Source organism: Callorhinus ursinus, unplaced genomic scaffold, assembly GCF_003265705.2.
Source record: "Callorhinus ursinus isolate GAN/ISIS: 27379988/994484 unplaced genomic scaffold, GSC_fseal_2.0 scaffold5, whole genome shotgun sequence".
Lineage (NCBI taxonomy): Eukaryota > Metazoa > Chordata > Mammalia > Carnivora > Otariidae > Callorhinus > Callorhinus ursinus.
In genome coordinates, this window is record NW_027397067.1 from 49207494 (window position 1) to 49228880 (window position 21387).

At 37.8% G+C, this 21387-nt stretch overlaps 1 protein-coding gene across 28 annotated transcripts in view; it reads left to right on the top strand.

The window, feature by feature from the left end:
- The first annotated feature begins 443 nt into the window (after window positions 1-443).
- Window positions 444-21387, top strand: part of RIMS2 (regulating synaptic membrane exocytosis 2) — a 587791-nt gene continuing 566847 nt past the window's right edge. For all 28 annotated transcript variants that reach the window (XM_073893075.1, XM_073893081.1, XM_073893077.1 and 25 more), the window contains exon 1: window positions 444-760. In XM_073893075.1, coding sequence (XP_073749176.1) covers window positions 585-760 — 176 coding nt within the window. In that variant the 5' untranslated portion in view covers window positions 444-584. The remainder of the gene's footprint in view (window positions 761-21387) is intronic.

Here is a 21387-nt window from a genome sequence, read left to right on the forward strand (position 1 = left end):
TAGCCCCTGTTTCCTTACCTACCCTCTCGGCTCCCGCCTCGGCGCCCCTCCGGCTGGCAGGACGCTGCCTCCCAGCGCCTGGAGCGAGTTCCCGGGACTCCCCCAGGGGGCCAGTTCGCAGCTTACCCCTTTCCCCTCCGCGGCGGCGCGCGCCCCCGCCGGACACACTCGCGCCCCGGCCGGCGCGCCGCCCTCCCGCCCGCTCCTTCCAGTCACCCCACCCTTAGCGGTCCCCGCCACCTTACTCCACCACCCTCCCCCGCCGCTCCGCGCACACCGCGTCCCGGCCCGGCCTCCCGCTCCTCTCTGCCAAATCGCTCACTTGCCAGCCCTTCGCCCCCGGGAAGAAGAAACATTTCCCGGAGCGCACTCCTCAGCCCTCACTCCCCCTGAGCTCGCCCTCCCCCCCCGCCCCGGCTATTTCTTTCTTGGGGGAGGGGGGCTGTCGCCTCGGATTGAAGGCCATTGATTTGTATGTATTTGTCCCAGCGCCGGAGGCTGCCCCAGCCGCCCGCGCGGGTGCCGCTGCCGCCGCCAGTGGAGTTGCCTCCCTGCTTCCCTAGGGTGGTTAAGCTCCACCAAACATGTCGGCTCCTGTCGGGCCGCGGGGCCGCCCGGCTCCCACCCCGGCGGCTTCTCAGCCGCCCCTGCAGCCCGAGATGCCCGACCTCAGCCACCTCACGGAGGAGGAGAGGAAAATCATCCTGGCCGTCATGGATCGGCAGAAGAAAGAAGAGGAGAAGGAGCAGTCGGTGCTCAAGTAAGGACCCGGCTCCATCTTCCCGCCTCCCTCCCTACCCTCCGCCCCCACGGCCGCTGCCCTGCGGCCGCCTGCGCGCCCGGGATCGCCGCCCGCCCTCCAGCCGGCGGCGCCTGGGCCACGAGGGTTGCAGCCGCCGGCGGCCGCCGGGGCTGCTTTCTGGGTGTCAGAGTGCGGGGGTGTGTGTCGGGGAGGGAGGGCGCCGAGGCCGGTTGAGATGAGGGTGGCGAGCCCTTGAACGTTGTAATTTTCCCGGGCGTCCTTCCGGCTTCCCCCGCGGGCCAGGTGGGCTCCAGGGCCCCCACGGGGCTGAAGCTGAACCCAGGCTCCGCGCGTCCCCTCTCCTTTCCAGCCGCCCCCGTGCGGAGGCAGTGACTGGGGCAATGAATCCAATATGGCCGTGCACAGGTGCTCCCCGGCCGGGACCCGGGCGAAGGCGCGCCGCCGGGGATGCGGGCGCAGCCGGGGCGTCTCGTCCCGCGTTTCCGCAGGGCGGCTCTGCCTCCAACGCGGAGACGAGCAGAGCTGCCCACCGTCGCTGCGGGCAGGAGGGCGGCGGTGCAGGCGAGGGGCCTAAGCTCTGGCACGTCTCGGGTGGGTGTGCGGCCGCCGCCATCTTCCAGCCCCTCCCCCTCGGCGGGTTCTAACACCCTGCACTCTGCTGCTCTTTCTGTTTGCAACTAGTAAATCTGTTTAATCCTGAAGAGACTCTGAAGAGGCTCCCTTTCCTACCATTACTGCAGTTTGGGATGCTTCCTACCTTGCGAAGTTCTAGTACTCGTGTTCATAGCGTAGGCGGCCGGGATTTTGACGAGGGTGGGATAGTAAAAGCAGCACCCAGGCATCGGTTTAGCGCTGTGTAACTTCAGCACCAGGGAACTGTCCAGACAGAAATACAGCTTTGAGACTCCTTTCAGTCTAGCAAAGAGATTTGTTTCTACAGGTTTGCTTTTAAATGTTTTATGGGCATTTGATTTCTCAGTTACTGTATGAAAGAGATTGTGCAGAAGACGCGTAACCTTTTTATGTTTTTCCAACTCAACTTTTTTCTTTTTACTTGAAATGAATTACTTACTAAGAGATTAACTTGTACAGTTTATATGTTAAAGGTGGGATGGTTCTTCTGGGTGTTATCAAATACACTTTTCCTATATTCTCCACAGAAACACACAATTGAAAGAGTAGAGTTCCTCTATGAAGGAACTAATACATGACCTCTAGTCATGTAAATTTTAAAAACAGGTTCAATTCAGTATTCTTTAATACACTTATAAAGAAACAAATTTCTGTCTATACATATATATTTTCATATTTTAATGAAAAATACTATAAATTGTGATAACAAATGTATCGAATATCTGAGAAAAACACAATTTCTCAAAAAATATTGAAGCACTAAGAGAGCAAATGTTCTGACATATTAACTGGAATGAAGAAGAATTACTTTTTCAAAGCTAATTTCTGGGTTTGGAGACTTGTTTGGGAATATGATTTATTAGTAGCCTTGGGAAATGAAAAACTGTTAAGAGATTAACTAGCTTATTTTAACTAATGGAGGAATAAAGCATTACTTTTAAAAGCTTTTTGAGCATTCTACTCACTTTGCTTTAACTATATATACTGACAATACCAAGCTTTTGATAACTTAAGAGTGTGATATTTAGATATATGAATCTATACTTCTTACTATAATTGCAGTAAAATTAGTGGTGCCAAAATGATGTCAAATAAAAGGTAGTTTTATTTCTTTGACCCATATATTTAAATGTACAATGTGTTTTTATTTCTTTGTAGTATGCTAAATCATAGTATTTACTGGCTAGTTCACTCTTGTTCTGATATATAGAAATTTAAATGAACTTTTGAATACTAAATTAAGAATTACTCAGAGTGACCAGTATATTCCATTAGGAAAATGTTGTGAAAGGGTTTTTCACGTAGGTATATTACATACATTTCTATGTAAACCCACATACTATGCAAATACATATAATGTTAATGCATTCATAATTGCACAGTTTAGGTAAAAACATTCTCTAAACATACACTCATACAGGCTATGAAATTACATTGATGAAAAGTCTGTTCATATTTATTTTAAATATCTATTTGCATTTCTACCTACTAGTCTTGGAAGGAGTCATACCTCAAAGTGGCCTACATGGTTTCAGAACTATTTTTATATTCATTTTAACAAGAAGTTTTTTGGAGGTTAAAGCATAAAACATTTAATTTTAAATGTTGTTTAAAAATGTTTTTGGCTTTTGTAATAAAGTAAGGTGAGGCAAGGAAAATGAAAAGAATAGACTTTATGATAGAATTATAATAAAGATAGTTTTGAAGAATTTTATAATTTATTAAGTAATATTATATTGGGTATTAACTTATAAATACTATATGTAAGAAAAAATGATACTAGTATTCTTCAATGATTACTATTTCTCATTAAGTTTTAGGGACTGTTCATCTGGTCAAGACTACATTATCCTTTGTTTTTCTTTAGTGATGTCCATTAAATTGCATGTTAACATCTATTCTGAGAGAAGGTCATGGGCAGAGAGAAACTGAAAATCAAATTCATGTCTGCTGCTTGTAACAACTATATTAGAAGATAAGTTTGATGTGTGAAAAACTGAAACCATTGGATGAAAATATTTTCATACTAAGTATTCGTACAGAATGGGGTGTGCATACCAAAGTATATCACAAGATGGTATGTTGGAGTACAGGAAGAGAATATTAAAACTTCTATTTCTGTTTCTATTTTTATTTGAAAAAGAAATTCCGTTTTACTGATATTTAATATATAGATTGACAATATTAAGATGCATATAATTTGTGAATAAATATGCACATATTAAGAAGTTCCTGCCTGAGATGTTTTTAATGAGAGAGGTGAGCAATCAAAGGTGATTGAGACCACTATTGAGACCATTACTATAGTAATCTCTCTCTTTGGGAAGAGATTAATTAAGAACTATTTATATTTAATGATTAGCAATTTCTTCAAAGCCTTGCTGAACATCCACATACTCAAGAAATCTTCTGTCACCATCAAGTAATTTCATTTTACATGGGATTAAGATACTAAAAGTTTGGAAGCATTTTTATATCTCAGTAGATCCCTCAATAGATCAGTAATTACTTTTTTATCCTTACATGAAAATCCTTTTATAGTTTTAGTTTTGATAACTCAATCTACTGGTAAAATCTATAATGTTCTTTTATTTATTAATATTTTTAAGCCTTGTCTTTCAAGATTGTAAGCTTCTTGAGGGCAAGAATAAAAATGTACTCTTCTTTGAAGTTTCTGTTTTGCAGCATCTTTAACACCTGCACATATTAGGTACCTAATGAGTAATGTTGCTATGACTTGTGGTAATGTTAATGAGGCAGATTACAAATTTTGTTGGGAAAATGAAGAATAATTTCTTTGCAAGAAAAGCATAATTTATTAAGTTTGTAGTTTTCAGTGGTTTTGTTGCTGTTGTTGTTGTGGTATTGTGAAAAAAATGCATGAGAAAAGCAAAACCACTGAAATCAATAGAAAAGTATTCATTCAGTAAATATTTATTGAGTTTCTACTAGTGCATGTTATAGTCTTTCAGATGAGGGTTTTTTTATATCAAATTAGAAATTATGTTTCTTGATGTGTAAATTATCTTTTTATTCTTAGTTTGGATTTTCTGTTAATGTCAAAGAGATAATTTACTCCCCAAATAAAGGAAGACAATGAGTAAAAGTTTCATGATAGATCAGAGTGACAATTTAACTTACATTTAAAACATAGATGAGCAGTTCTAGATTTTTAAAAATAATTTAAGAGTATTTTTCAAAGTCACTTTATAAGCTTCTTTATTTAATGGATAATATATACCTACAGTACAAAATTTCTTAGCTGTGTTTTTCCCCAAGCTAGAGGCAACGACTCTTGCCAGTTTATTGTATACCATTCTAGAGATATTCTTTATGTAGGAGTAGATATGTGTATACATCACACATATGTATGTGTATGTGTGTGCACACAGATATATGGATGTATATGTGTACATATAAAAAACACAAATGTGTACTGTGGTTTACTCTTTAGGAGATCAGTTCCACACCCATTAATATATAGTTTTCTCATTCATTTTAATGGCTGCATAATATCTCATTTTGTGAATACTCTGTAATTTCTTTAACTAGAACTCTATTTTTGGATATTTAGGTTGATTCTAATTATTTTGCCATTAGAAACAGCACTGCGATAAGTATCTTTGTACATATATCATTTCCTATGTATGTGAATATATCTTTGGAATACATTCCTAGAAATGCATTGTTGGGTCAAAAGGTCAGTTGTATTTTAAATTTTAATAAATATTGCCAAATTTACTTTCATAGAATAAGTATGCATAAGTGACATAAACTAGGGAGACTCCTACATCCTTTCCAATTCAGTGTGTGATAATCTTTGCCAATATTTTGGTGAAAAATATGCCATTGTAGATTTAATTGAAGTTTTCTTATCAGTGAGGCTGAGAGCCTTTTATATTTGTTTAAAGTCTTGTTTTTCTGTTGGTCATTTTTAGTGATTTGTAGAAGCTCTTTTTATTGTCATTTGTTTTATGACCTTTTTTTATTGGTCAGGATTTTTTTAAAAATGTGTTTGAATTTATTACTTTTTTATGGCCTTGGGGTTTATGATGTAGTTAGAATGATCTTCATTCTAATATTTAAAAAACTACCATATTGTCTTCTTACAGCTAAATGAAATTTTAAGAAAAAGGCATGTCAAATAATAGATGCAATTTAATCATGAAGACTTCTAAATAAAAATCATTATTGTACACGTAAATAGCCATGGCCATTGTCAAAAATTGAAAACCTATAGTTTCTAAGAATTTAAAATGCATTCTAAAACATTGATTGGCATTTTATGAGATAGTACATAATAAATTACATATATTCTGTATTTTAAAGTAACTAGGACAATTAAATAATATCTTTTTGTTGACAGTATATATTGATAAGGAACTAATCATACTGTGTGACAAAGAGAGAGGTAATGGAGGCAAGTGTGAGGAATCAGATAGATTTTGACTTGAAACCTTATATGACTAATTAATAACTGTAAGGTCTTACTTACGTTGTTAAGCACTCTGAGCCCGTGTTTCCTCATCTCTGTTATCTGAATAATAACGCCTACCTTGAAGGATTGTTGTGATCAATATAGACTAAATGTCCTGGCATAAGTAAGTGTGCAACGAATAGTTGTTATTAACTGATTATAGACAACAGTTTCAAGGCCTTAATATTATTATAGCATTCCTGGGTGAAATCTTACCTTTTTTTTTTTTTTTTAATTGAGACATTCTCTTCCTTGTCTACTGGGAAGTTAGAAGAATACCTGAAGATTTTTAAGTGACTTCATTAGTTATCTAGAAGGTCGGGGAAGGTGATGAATTGGAAGCAGTTTCCTCAGCAAAAACCATTCTTAAAGAGTCTGAAAACTAAGGGGTAGTAGTGAAAATAATACACCAAATTATTGGTTATCGGCAAGATACTGATTGTCTTGGGTGAATGTGAGGAAACTAATTTGTGCAGATTACTCCGTGATTGTCCTTAGATTTGCCTGGGATCAATTTTTTACTCTACTAATAAAAATATGTATTTATTTATTTGTCTTATTCATATTATATGTGAGAACTCAGAGAATCTTATCATGTTAATGGATTCTGAAGAATTATTACAGTTCAGAGTGCTCTTTTCCTATGCATTGTTTCTCAGATGCACACAATCTTTTTATGACTGCCTCTTTCTCATCTTTCTGACCTTAGCTTCAAGTTTGTGTCCTTAGAGAGCTCCTTCTTGGCGCTTTCTTAAGTAGGTTCTCTTTCTTCTTTTCTACAACATCTTTAATGTTTCCCCACTTATGCTTATTAAAATTTACAATTTGTTTTTTTATGGTCTGTCTACCCTGCTAGATTATAAACTCCCAGAGAGCAAACATCCTGTCTGTCTTGCTCACCATTTCAGTCTCTGCTTTTAACCTAACACAATGCTTTATGCATAGTAAGTACTCAAAAATATTAGTTGGGTGAATGAATGAAACATTGGGAATGAGATACTGTGTTCATTTAGGTACTGATTGCTTTCAAGGTGAAATTCAATAATCTAAAAGAAAAAGGTTTGCTTAGGTAGTAGTGCCCTTATTTTTGAAATCAACTATAATTTTTAAACATATATCCAATTTTGCTTATATTGCTCGAAGCAAACTTATAGTATTTGTGTATGATTACAGCTCCTCTTTCTTTCAGATTAAGCACATATCTGTTTTGACTAGAAATCAGAAGAATATTGTGATATGTCATTTTGAAATTTTAATTTGTTTAATATAAGGAATATTTTGCTTTAAAAATTATTACTTTAATTTCGAAGTGTTTGTAAATTTCCAATGTGCTTAACAGAGCTGAATGGTAAGTGATGTACAGAATATTTTGGATAGAAACAATTCTCCCCAGAGACAGACAGTCGGAGGCCAACCATAATCATATGAACACATTGAAATATAAAGTGTCATGAAAAAACACAGTAAAGGTGTTTTTAGTACATCATGACCATAGTAAAAAATATGTCAGACTAATCAAGTGAGAGTGTTGTCTCTTTGGTATTGTTAGAGGGTGTCAGACATTTTGTCCTTTTAAATTTTCTTGTTTTTTAAGATTTTATCTATTTATTTGACAGAGAGAGACACAGCGAGAGAGGGAACACAAGCAGAGGGAGTGGGAGAGGGAGAAGCAGGCTTCCCGCTCAGCAGGGAGCCCCTTGCAGGGATTGATCCCAGGACCCTGGGATCATGACCTGAGCTGAAGGCAGACGCTTAATGACTGAGCCACCCAGATGCCCTTCAAATTTCCTTTTTTGTATGTATTCCTACATCACCTCCTAGGGAATTTTGGAAATGTGAGTGTAGTTTAGGGAAATATAGGGAAGATATTAGCTATGGAATGACATTGTGGTTGGTGAAGATTCTGTTCCTCTTTATATTAGTGAATTATTGCAGATTTCAGACAGTGTTGTGTTATGAGAGAGAGATTAGTTTTGTTGGATTTTGTGATGGGTAGTTTCAGAAATAGGATTAGAAATAGGATTATAGAAAGGGAAAAGTTAAGAACAGGTCTAGACCGAGGAATGATATAATATTATTTTACCTACTTCTCTCTAGAACTGTTGTTACCCACCAAAACTGTAGGCAACTAGATAGCGTAAGTTAGGCTAAGAATGGACAACTTTTATACAGTTTATGTATTATGAACATGTATTATATCTATGTTACATATACATGTCAAAAAGCTCTAATTTGTATTTTCCATATCATATAGCATATCATCTGGCATTTAGAGTTAAGAACTTATATACAGTTTATAGATTGTAAACATTTAACATTCTTATGTAACACACACATACAATTTGGTAGGTTCTGCTAAACAGAGATGCTGGTTAAATGCCCTTTCAGGCACAGGAGGAAGATGGAACTCACTATGCACTTAGGCAGCTTTTTTCTTTCCCCAACTAAGTTTATGTTTAGCTGTAAGGGGAAAATAACTTAGCAGTTTCATGCATCCTGCAACTAGGCTTCTGAGATGCTAAAACTGGGAAAAAAGGTTTATACTATATAGCTAGATAACAGAATAATCATAATGGGGGTTTTGGTAAAGGGTTTACTTCTCAGGCACATATATGAACAATCTGTTTCATCATACATCACATCACACAGAATTCTTTTTGACTAAAAGCTGAAAGAATTAATGCTTTTATTTGCACAATTTTTTTTTGTAAAAAATGAATTTTGTAGTGGAAATAGCTAGGTTTTCATCAAAGATTTACATTCCTCTTTCACAGAGTTGTTGCTGCCCAGCTGCCCAGCCCTGGACTACCTTTTCCAGCTTTCTTGGTTTCTAAATGGGTTCATGTGATTAAGTTCTGGCTGATGACTTAACCTCCCTACCCTGGCCTCCACCCTCTCCCCCCACCGCTGCATTAGACTTTATATGAATAAGAGATACATTTCTGTGTTAAGTCACTGATTTTAGGGGTGTATCTTTAACTGTGGCTATCTTAAGTAATATCAGTTCCCTTATTATCTGTTATTTATTTAACTCTGGGAAAGCTTTACTCAGCCATCAGAAAGGATGAGTACTTACCATTTACACCGATGTGGATGGAACTGGAGGGTATTATGCTGAGTGAAATAAGTCAGTCAGAGAAAGACAGTTATCATATGATTTCACTCATATGTGGAACATAAGGAACAGGGCAGAGGACCATAGGGGAAGGGAGGGAAAACAGAATGGGAAGTCATCAGAGAGGGAGAAAAACCATGAGAGACTCTTAACTCTAGGAAACAAACTGAGGGTTGCTAGAGGGGAGGTGGGTGGGGTAATTGGGTGATGGGCATTAAGGAGGGCACGTGATGTGATGAGCACTGGGTGTTGTACTCAACTGATGGATTGTTGAACACTACATCTGAAACTAGTGATGCCCTATAAGTTGGCTAATTGAATTTAAATAAATTAAAAAAACCCCAAAAAACAACTTTGGGAAAGCTTTAAAGGTCCCATCTGCATTGGTCGACTCCGGAAGTACTTCCGTGGTACTGAACTTTATTACCACAGGTTGATTTCTCTTTAACAATTGTCTGGTCTAAGCTAACTTAAGTCTTAACTCAGCCATAGGATTCTTGAATACAGAATTTACCAGGAAGGGTCTGTTCTATCTGCTTGGTGACAACTGGACTGTACCCCAACTGGGGATTTGTTAATTGAGTGTGCAAGAAGGTACATCTACTGAATCATAAAACAGATACTTGCTCTGGAAGCAGATATAGGACACAGACTTCATGATGAGACAGAAAAATTTGCAATCCTCCAATATATTTTAGAATAAACTGAAGGCTCGTGTTAGAAGTTTTGCAGATTGAAGGTTAATGGTTTAATTCCATTTCCGAACTAAAGGTTAGGAAGGTTTATAAAATTGGAAGCGAATTTTATAAGACCAGAAAGAGATATAGTTGAATGTCGTTGAACTTTTATTACTGCGTGTTACTTATTTTTTCATTCACCCTTGTAGATCTACTCCTACTCCACGACTTTTCCCTCACTTTGCTGTATACAGTGGGAGGGTGACCTCTATGGATTGCACCAGTGGGCTCTCTTGGTTCTGACTTTCAGTTGGGTTCTGTGTCGTGAGATATTTGTGGTTTGGAGGGAAAGGAGGACAGTGAGGTCATATTATTTGTTCCCAGGCTTCCTTCAGAGCAGGACTTTGCAGTTGGTTGTGTCTTTCTACTGAAAACAACAGTTCCATCTGCTGGCCCTCTTAGTATAACTACTTTCTTCTGGTTCTGGAAATTGCTTTTCACTGTTGCCAGCCCCCCATACTGCTTGTTGGTTTCCTTAAACCCCGCCCACACCTTTGTAAAATAGTCTCTTTATTAAACACTAGTTACTCAGTTTGGATATGCCATCTGTTTGCTGGATACACTGTGGTTCAGTAAAAATTTATTGGGATTGTGAATGCGAATGGACCATGACTTGAGGTATTCACAATCTACTTTCTTCAATATATCCACAGTAATCTTTTAATGAATCCCTCTGTATGTCATGTTCTTTAATTCTTTTTTTCCTTTAATTCTTTGATTATGCACATGCCCTTACTCTTTACCTGGTGAGTAGTTTTGTGCCCACCTCCATTGCCATGAAGAGATACAGTCCTTTGATACATTTGTTAGCTGTCTCTTCTCTCAGTTGTTATAGCATTCTGTATATAACTATTTTATAATGTTTCTGATATGCAACACTAGTTACTAATCTCTACTTTCTCCTTGGTATCATTGGTTTCTTTGAAGTCATGGGCCAAGTTTAATCATCTTTTTATGCCCAGGGCAGTACCAGGCACATAGTTGTTAGCCAATAAACATTTGTTAATAAAGCTTGGTGTGTGTGTGTGTGGGGGGGATCATTCTAATTTCCTTTTTCTCCCTCAGCTCTCAAATATAATCAGTTACCAAATCCTGTCATTATTATCTCCCAAAGATCTTTGAAATCTGTCGCCTCTCCATCTTCATTATTGCTTCACTGTTTCATGCCTTTATTATATTTTCCTTAATTATTTGTTTCTAAATAGGCATCTCCACTTTCAGGCTCACCTCCTCTCACTCAACTTCCATAATACTACAACACTCTAATACACAAATCTATTTTAAAGTTGTCAATATTCATCAGTGCCTCTCCACTGCATTTATATACAGCCTAGATGTCTAGGTGTGTCATAGAAGTCCTTTTGTGATGTTTTATCAGTCTTTATATGCTGGTAGTCTTTCATGGGGAGCACTCCACCTGTTTTGGTTATATTGAACTGAAGTTAGTTCCCTATTGTTTTTTTAATCTTCCATCTATAGTTTAGCATATACTGGTCTCTGTGCCTAGAAAGCGCAACCCACTTTGCTCTGGCTAAGTCCTACTAGTTCTTTCTTTTTTTTAAAAGATTATTTTTAAGTAATCTCTACACCCAATATGGGGCTTGAACTCACAACCCTGAGATCAAGAGTCCCATGTTCCACCGACTGAGTCAGCCAGGTGCCCCTAAGTCCTACTACTTTTTTTTTTTAATAGATTTTTATTTATTTATTTGAGAGAGAGAGAGAGAGAGAGAATGGGAAAGAGAGAGAGAAATCATGAGAGGGTGGAGGGTCAAAGGGAGAAGCAGACTCCCTGCTGAGCAGGGAGCCCGATGTGGGACTCGATCCTGGGACTCCAGGACAATGACCTGAGCCGAAGGCAGACGCTTAACCCACTGAGCCACCCAGGAGCCCCAGTCCTACTACTTCTTAACTCATATTCATCTCAGGTTTCCAGCCAGCTGAAAACTGGGTTAGATGACTCTCCTTTGTGCTCTCGTAACCCTTACTGCATACGTCTGTGATAACTCTTACAACACTAATACTCAATAGCCAACATGTACGGGATGCCTTTTGTGCTATTAGTATGCTACACTCTATATGCATTATCTGATTTCAGCCCCTACACAATCTTATGAGATAGTTATTATTTTTCTCCTTTTTACAGATGAAAAAAATGCAGACTCAAGTGTCTGCTCAAAGTTTTCAGTAGGGAGCCAGGATTTTAACCTAAACAGTCGTATTCTAGAATTTGCACTTTTAATAACTACACTTTATTATATTATAGTTATTGTCTTACTTTAAAACTCTTTTCTAATAGATTATAGAGAAAGGATTGTCTTTGCAGTGGGTGGTCCATTGTGAATGGATATAAATGTTTTTTGAATGAATAATTAAGCCTGGCACTGCGTAACAGTGGATAGCTGCTGATACCTTAAGAAGTGATTATCTTTGGGGTTTAGTGGACACATTTGCAAGAAGTTTCATTGTTACCTCTCTTGGACAGGAGAGCTATTGGTTATGGTGCATGGATTAATTAAACTAACAATCAAGCATATGTTTTTAACAATACATGAAATCAGTGAGGACAAAATATAATACCTACTTCAGAAGTTATTATGTGGATTAATTGAGTTTACATTTGTAAAGCTCTTAGAAGAGTTTCTAGCAGATAGTAAATACAAATGTTTGTTAAATAAGTAAATAGCTAGAAGAGAAAAACATTGATAACTATAGAGGGTATCAGTCCAGTTTATCATCAGTAAATTCTTTTATGAACACTCAATTTTTTAATTCCTGAAAGGACATTGCTACTTTCTTTAATAAAGTAAGACCTAGATCTTCCAAGGTTTAAATAGTATTCTTTCTATTAGTTTTCTACTACTAACAAAATTAGAGGCTTGAAACAACACACATTTATTATCTCACAGTTCTGTAGGTCAGAAGTCTATTGTGGGTCTCACTGCACTAAAATGACAGGAATTGGCTGCATTTCTTCCTGGAAGCTAGAGGGGAGGCTGTTTCCTTGCTCATTTGGATTGTTGAAAGAATTCAGTTCCTTGAGGTTACAGGACTGAGTTAGATTCCTGTTTCCTGATGGCTGTCCGCCAGATGCTGTTCTAATGTCCTAGAGTCCTCTTTCTGATGCTTGCGCATAGCCTCCTACATCTTGGAACCAGCAATGGGGTGTTGAATCTTTCTCCTGATGCCATTTCTAGCCCTTCTTCTGTCATTGCATCTCTCTCTGCCTATAGGAGGGAAAGATTTTTCTCTTTTAAGTACTCATGTGATTAGATTGGGCCCACGCAGATATTCCAGATAATCTTCCCATCTTAACCACATCTGTAAACTCCCTTTTGCTATGTAAGGATATGCATTTACATGTTCTTGGAATTCGAATGTGAACATCTTTGGGAGGCCATTATTCTCCTTACATTTTTCTAGTAAGTGCCACTAGATACAAGCTTGGATGTATGTTTTTTATAAAGTAGACTTTGTACTACTATTGTTTTTTTAAATATATTTGTTTTCAATGATACAAATTCCAAAATGATATCTCTGAAGTAATACTTTATAATGCACTTTTCCATGGGTTTATAATACCTTATTTCCCTCAAATCACTCACAATCTGCTCTTCATTTTTTAATTTATTTAACAATTTCCTCCTGAATGAAAATTTTGGCTTATCTGGAGGTGGGGTAGGAGGATTAGGGGCAAACAGTGTGAATTATTCTAGGCTCTATACATAAGGAGCATGTATGTACTCTTCCTAAGTAGTCATTTTAGTTAATACTTGGATTTATTTTTATAGAGGGAGGAGTAATTTTGCCATATGATTAAGTAGTGAGGAGTTATTGAAATGTTTCCAAATGCGGTATTTTCATTATCTGATAGTCATTTTTAAGATTCAACATAAACTTTATTCGCAGTATGAGTAAATAAAGATTTGGACTTAAATCTTTTGAAAAGATTATGGTTTCTCTTGCATGTTTGGTCAAAGAACCTTATCTTACCCTGCAATGAGTGTGCCTTCATGTGTTATCTTTTTCTTATAATGATTAGCTAAGAAGTCTGAATGAATGAAAAGATAGAGTGTATATTATGACAAACTTTATGTCAATGTTTAAAATATAACTTAGTTTATATTATAACTTGATTTAACTTAGGCAATAAAACATTAAAAGTAGCTATGAAATAAAGTAGAAAAAGAACCCAAGGTTGTCCTTCAAAATTACTAACATAAATCCATGTCTCAGAATACAGTTGTATATGTTCGGATAGACTAGATATCAGAGTCCAGTCAGGAGACAGAAACTACAATAGTAATTTGAACAGGAAAACTTTAATATAAAGGATTATTAACCTGTAGCTGGGAGCAGCCACCTCTTTTAATGCTGAAGCTGAGTACCCAAGGAAGGAACAACTTTGGAAGAGATCCCTTTCCCCCAAGGCTAAAGCTGAGATTCAGCCCTTGTCAGAGGGTATGGCTATGGCCCATGGAGCTGCCACACGCTGGGGCAGGCAAGCTGGAAATCATCTGTGAAGGTGTTGGTAGGGCTCGCAGAGAAGCTGGCTGGAATTCCCGGGGAACTCGCTGGGAAGCCACCTACTGGGGTGCCTGCTGGGGTGCTACTGAAAGTGATGGAAAGATGCCCACTGGGGTGCTAGGGAAACATGTTAGGAGGGTGAATGCCACTGGTGTCCTGGAAACTCCTGGCAGCCAGGAACACAGAAAATAACAAGGAAGCATCCAGAACCAGAAACAGAAGCCCCTTCTTCCTTTAATGCTGCTCTGGCTCCCTCTGCTGACAGAGCTTAACACTGTGCCAACTGGTGAAAGACAAATGGCTACCGAGTCCAGATCCAGGATCACAACAGGACGAAGAAGGGTGGATTTGGGGCTGAGAGATAGTAAATTTATAAATTCATAAACTATGCTCTCCCTAAATATCAGTAGCTTAAAACAATATAGGTTTGTTTCCTTTTCACACTATATGTTTTCTCTGGGGCACTTTGGGTCTCTCTGTCATCCTCATTCTGGGACAGGCTGAGGGAGAAGGTATCTGGAACGTTGAGAGCAAAGGAAAAGAGAGACTGTGGTGAGCTGCAAGCTGTCTCTTCAAGTTTCCTCTCAGAAATATATATAAAAGTTGTGCTCACATTTCACTGGGCCAAGCAAGTTGCCTGATTGTGCCTCACTCAGGGTAGAGTAGTACAGTCCTACCATGTATGGAAGGAAAATCAGGAATGTTTGTTGAAAAATATAATTACTACAAGATGGACAGGATTGGTAATAGAAAATTTGTACTCCGTAGGATAATTACTTATATTTCTCCCTCTGAATTTTTTTTTAAAGATTTTATTTACTTATTTGACAGAGAGAGAGACAGCGAGAGCGGGAACACAAGCAGGGGGAGTGGGAGAGGGAGAAGCAGGCTTCCCGCCGAGCAGGGAGCCCGATGCGGGGCTCGATCCCAGGACCCTGGGACCATGACCTGACCCGAAGGCAGATGCTTAATGACTGAGCCACCCAGGCACCCCCTCCCTCTGAAATTTTATTTGCTTGTAGTTTTAATAAATTTTAGTGAAAAGTAGCATCAAAATAAAAGTTGATGGTGTTCTTAACTTGTGGGTCAGGAACCTCAAACCAGATCGTGAACTTAGTAATTTGTATGAAACAGTGAAGCTGTAAACAATTTAAGCAGCAGGAAATATATTTTTTTGAAGGTTAGATACAGACTTTATTTTTAAATTTTACATTAAAAATTTTACATTAACTTATGCTGACATGATGTTACATGCAATGTGAAATGTCTTTATGTAGAAAAAGGTTTTTGGTATTTTTATCACAGGGTTAAAGTGACACTATGTAAATGAAAGTACCTTTGAGTTATAAATCGCTATAACATGCTAATTATTACAATCACAGTAGCCATCGATGTTATGATTATAATTAGCCATTTAAAATAATATTTATTTATTATTTTTTGATGGTCTTTTTTTAAAGATTTTATTTATTTATTTGACAGAGAGAAAGAGAGTGAGAGAGGGAACACAAGCAGGGGGAATGGGAGAGGGAGAAGCAGGCTTCCCACTGAGCAGTGAGCCTGATGCGGGGTTCGATCCCAGGACTCCAGGATCATGACCTGAGCCGAAGGCAGACGCTTAACGACTGAGCCACCCAGGTGCCCCTAAAATAATATTTAAAGGAAAGAATTGAAAATTGGATTTTGCTGCTGTAGGCTCATTTAAATAGATCAGTATTGGGGTCTTTATTGATCTCAGATCATTTGAATTTTTATTAAAAAGATTTAAATGGGACTGTTGCCAGAAGGAGGTTTACACATGAAAAATCTGATCATGTCACTCTTTTGCTTAAAATATCTGTGTCTCCCCATTGCTACCTGCACGTAGCCCTTAACTGGAGTCCTTCCTCTGAATGATAGTACACACAAATGATGAAAATTATTTTCTTACTTCACCCAGAGATGGGTATATAGCTACTACCATACTGGGATGCATTAGAGATAAATTAATTTGTTATATACAATGGATGCTTTAGGACTTTACAGCATAATTCTCTTTCAGATTTCTGGTTGATGAAGGCTGGTGAGAGTATACAGTTCTTAGCACAGCAAACAAGACCTGTTGTGATCTGTCCCGTTTACTATTTGTACTCTTGTTTTTTCCCCTTCTACCATATATTTTGGCTGACTAGTTACATTCCTTTACTTAGTTATTCCTAATCTCTTTCATGTCATACTACACACAGAAAACAATAATAGACATGTATGTCATGAGGTAAACTGGAAAAGATTTGGGGACATCTGTATGGGATTTTATGAAAAAAATAAATGACATTTTCTCACCACATTAATAAAACAAAGGATAAGAACCATATGATCCTTTTAATAGATACAGAAAAAGCATTTGACAAAGTAGAACATCCATTCATGATAAAAACCCTTGACAAAGTAGGGTTAGAGGGATCATACCACAACTTAATAAAGGCCATATATGAAAAACCCACAGCTGGTATCATCCTCAGTGGGGAAAAACTGAGAGCTTTTCCATTATGGTTGTGAGTAAGACAGGGATGTCCACTCTCACCACTGTTATTTAACATAGTACTGGAAGTCCCAGCCTCAGCAATCAGAAAACACAAAGAAATAAAAGGCATCCAGATCTGCAAGGAAGAAGTCAAACTTTCACTATTTGCAGATGACATGGTATACTATGTAGAAAACCCAAATGACTCCACCAAAAAATTGCTAGAATTTACGAATTCAATAAAATTGCAGGATACAAAATAAGTGCACAGTAATCTCTTACATTTCTATACACCAGCAATGAAGTGGCAGACAGAGAAATCAAGGAATCCGTCCTATTTATAATTGCACCAAAAATCATAAGATACCTGGGAATAAACCTAACCAAAGAGGTAAAAGATCTGTACTCTAAAAACTGTGGAACACTGATGAAAGAAATTGAAGAGGACACAAAGAAATGGAAAGACATTCCATGCTCATGGATTGGAAGAAGAAATATTGTTAAAATGCCTGTATAACCCAAAGCAACCTACACACTTAATGCAATCCCTATCAAAATACCACCAGCATTTTTCACAGAGCTAGAACAAACATCCAAAAATTTGTATGGAACCACAAAAGACCCCAAATAGCCAAAGCAATCTTTGGAGGCATCACAATTCTGGACTTCAAGTTATATTCCAAAGCTGTAATGATCAAAACAATGTGGTACTGGCACAAAAACAGACATGTAGATCAGTGGAACAGATTAGAAAACTCAGAAATGAACCCACAACTGTATGGTCAACTAATCTTGACAAAGCATGAAAGAATATCCAATGGAAAAACGAGAGTCTCTTCAACAAATGGAGTTGGGAAAACTGGACAGCAACATGCCAAAGAATGAAACTGGACCACTTTCTTATACCATACACAAAAACAAATTCCAAGTGGATAAAAGACCTAAATGTGAGGCAGGAAACCATCAAAGTCCTAGAGGAGAACACAGGCAATGACTTCTTTGACATTGGCCGTAGCAACTTCTTACTAGATATGTCTCCTGAGGCAAGAGAAATAAAAGCAAAAATAAATTATTGGGACTTTGTCAAGATAAAAATCTTCTGCACAGTGAAGGAAACAATCAAGAAAACTAAAAGGCAGCCTTTGGAATGGGAGAAGATATTTGCAAATGACATATCAGATAAAGGGCTAGTATCCAAAATCTATAAAGAACTTACCAAACTCAACACCCAAAAACCAAACAGTCCAGTTAAGAAATGGGCAGAAGACATGAATAGACATTTTGCCAAAGAAGATATACAGATGGCCAACAGACACATGAAAAGATGCTCAACATCACTGATGATAAGGGAAATACAAATCAAAACTACAATGAGATATCACCTTACACCAGTCAGAATGGTTAAAATTGATGATACAGGGAACAACAGGTGTTGGTGAGGATGTGGAGAAAGAGGAACCTTCTTACACCTGTGTTGGTGGGCATGCATACTGGGGCAGCCACTGTGGAAAATAGTATGGAGGTTCCTCAAAAAGTTAAAAAATAGAAGTACCTATGATCCACCAATTGCACGACTAAGCATTTACCCAAAGGATACAAATATACTGATTGGAAAGGATACATGCACCCTGATGTTTATAGCAGCATTATCAACAATAGCCAAATTATGGAAAGAGCCCAAATGTCCATTGATTGATGAACGGAAAAAGAAGATATGGTGTGTGTGTGTGTGTGTGTGTGTGTGTGTAATGGAATATTACTCAGCCATAAAAAGAATGAAACCTTGCCATTTGCAGCGACATGATGGAGCCAGAGAGTATTATGCTAAATGAAGTAAGTCCGTCACAGGGGCGCCTGGGTGGCTCAGTCGGTTAAGCATCTGCCTTCGGCTCAGGTCATGATCTGGCGGTCCGGGGATCGAGTCTCACGTTGGGCTCCCTGCTCATTGGGGAACCTGCTTCTCCCTCTCCCTCTGCTGCTCCCCCTGCTTGTGTTTTCTCTCTCTCTGCCAAGTAAATAAATAAAAATCTCAAAGAAAAATAAGTCAGTCACAGAAAGACAAATACCATATGATTTCACTCATATGTGGAATTTAAGAAACAAAACAAATGAACATAGGGGGAAAAGAGAGGAACACCAAGAAATAGACTTTAGACTTAGAGAAAAAAAAATCACATTTTCTATTATGTAATTATAAGCAAAACAAAATGCAGGCTATTATGGAAGATAGTAAATGTTGAATTGTAAAAACTTTTAAATAATATCGTTCAACATCTAAAATGAGAAACTTAGCTGGCTTCTATGAGCATACTTTTTATCACATTTATATACTTATTTTCGAAACATATATACATAATTCCTGATCAAGACTATTTAATGATGATCTCTTCAAATTCTTGTTGCTCACTATTGACAAGAAACTGTACAAGTCGTTGGTAGCAAATTGCAAGAAAGAACTTATTTTTCTTTGGTTGATGGAAATTCCTTTTATGCTATTAATCTTGAAAATTCACTCTCTTTAAATTTTACTTTAGTGGTGGTAACATTTAACTGCTTGCTCTTCCTTTTCTTTCACTGACAAATGTAATGTTGAAATTTCTTCCCGTAATGTGAATGGATTTCAAATCCAATTGAAATTTAAAAATATCAATTACTTAATAATAATGTTGATATTCTTCTTCAAGCATATACAGTACTCTGCTAGCCTTAATTAGGACTCAAATTATAACATTGACTGTCACTGGTGAATCATTTTAACTTAATTTTTATGAAGCTGAACTATTGCTTTGAACCTGTAAACTTTGTCATACTCAATGTATTGCACAGTTCGTGGGAATTTTTGATTGAGTTCATCTACGTGTTTGAAACTCACTTAAATGAGCCATTTTTTTTTAAGCCAATTGCCAGGCTTCAACAAATCTATAAAGTAAGAATCACTCACAATGTCAATGCTTATTTTTAACCCAGAAACTTTAAAATGAAAGCTTCCTTTTGAATAGACAATGCACTGAGGTATGGAATAGCAGAGAGTAGTGTTCTGAACTCATTTATCTGTATAAAGCCAAAAGCAGCTTGGGATTGACTAGGTTCTTCATTTTGAAAACATTATTTAATGTGGAATCTATATCTATAGGCAAGATTTTGCATTCAAGAGCTTCTCTGGAATAAGATAGTGTTACTTGAATTTCAATTTTTTCCCAGAATAAACTCTGGTTGTAGAAACTTTATACTTTTTTGTCATAAAATTATACAGTATTTCTATAATATTTTGTTTCAAAATCTGGTACTTTCTTGCAAGACAAATTATATATTTTTTTGTCATTTCTCTTCAGGTGCTATAATGTCAGTTATTAACTAGATTACTAAGTACTGTAGATTCATTAATCTGCAATGAAAATTTTAGTAATTTTCTTGACTAGAGTTGTCTCTATATCCCCTCACATGCCATCAGTACACTTACTAATAATATTGTTGAAAGTGTCATTCATTCTCTGTCTCCTTTTTTCTCCTTTTTGATTTATTGATTTAAAATATAGTGTTGCCAGTTTTTTTTAAAGGATTTTATTTATTTATTTGAGAGAAAGAGAGCACAGAGAATGAGAGAAAGAGAGGGCACATGGAGGGGGGAGGGGCAGAGGGAGAGGGACAAGCAGAATCCCCACTGAGCAGGGAGCCTAATGCGAAGGCAGACACTTAACTGACTGAGCTACCCAGGTGCCCTAATGTTGGCAGTTTTTATGCAAACTGATAAATAAGCAGTTCTGCAGTTGTGCTTTGTTATTTTTCACTTTCAGACACTTTTTTTTTAAGTTTATTTATTTGGGGTTCCTGGCTGGCTCAGTTGGGGGAGCTTGCGGCTCTTGAGCTCCAGGTTGAGTTCGAGCCCCGTTGCTTTGTGGTCAGGTACTGGCATTGTTTATTTGGCCCCATTGTTTTGTGATAAACTTTTCATGCAGTAAGACTTTTTTTTTTAAGATTTTATTTATTTATTTGACAGAGAGAGACACAACGAGAGAGGGAATACAAGCAGGGGGAGCGGGAGAGGGAGAGGCAGGCTTCCCGCGGAGCAGGGAGCCTGATGCGGGGCTCGATCCCAGGACCCCGGAATCATGACCTGAGCCGAAGGCAGACGCTTAACGACTGAGCCACTCAGGCGCCCCAAGACATTTTGTTGAGAAGAATTATCAGGGTATGGGAATCCAAATTTGAGATCCTTATTATATTGCTTAACTAATTTTTACTTCAATAATTATAGTTTTCAAAAATTCACAGTTGCACTGATGCTAGAAGAAAACATATCTTATGGGTGCCTTGACATTGGTCTTGGCATTGAATTTTTGGATGTGACTCCAAAAGGAAAAGTGACAAAAGCAAATATAAACAGGTGGGACTACATCTAACTGAAAGCTTCTGCACAGCAAAAGAAACCATCAATAAAATGAAAAGGCAACTTACTGAATAGGAGAAAATATTTGCAAATCATATATCCAATAAGGGGTTAATATCCAAATATATAAAGAACGCAACTCAATAACGAAAAACCAAACAATTTGATTAAAAAATGGGCAGAGGGACTACATACACATTTTTCCAAAGAAGTCATACAGATGGCCAATAGGTACATGAAAAGAT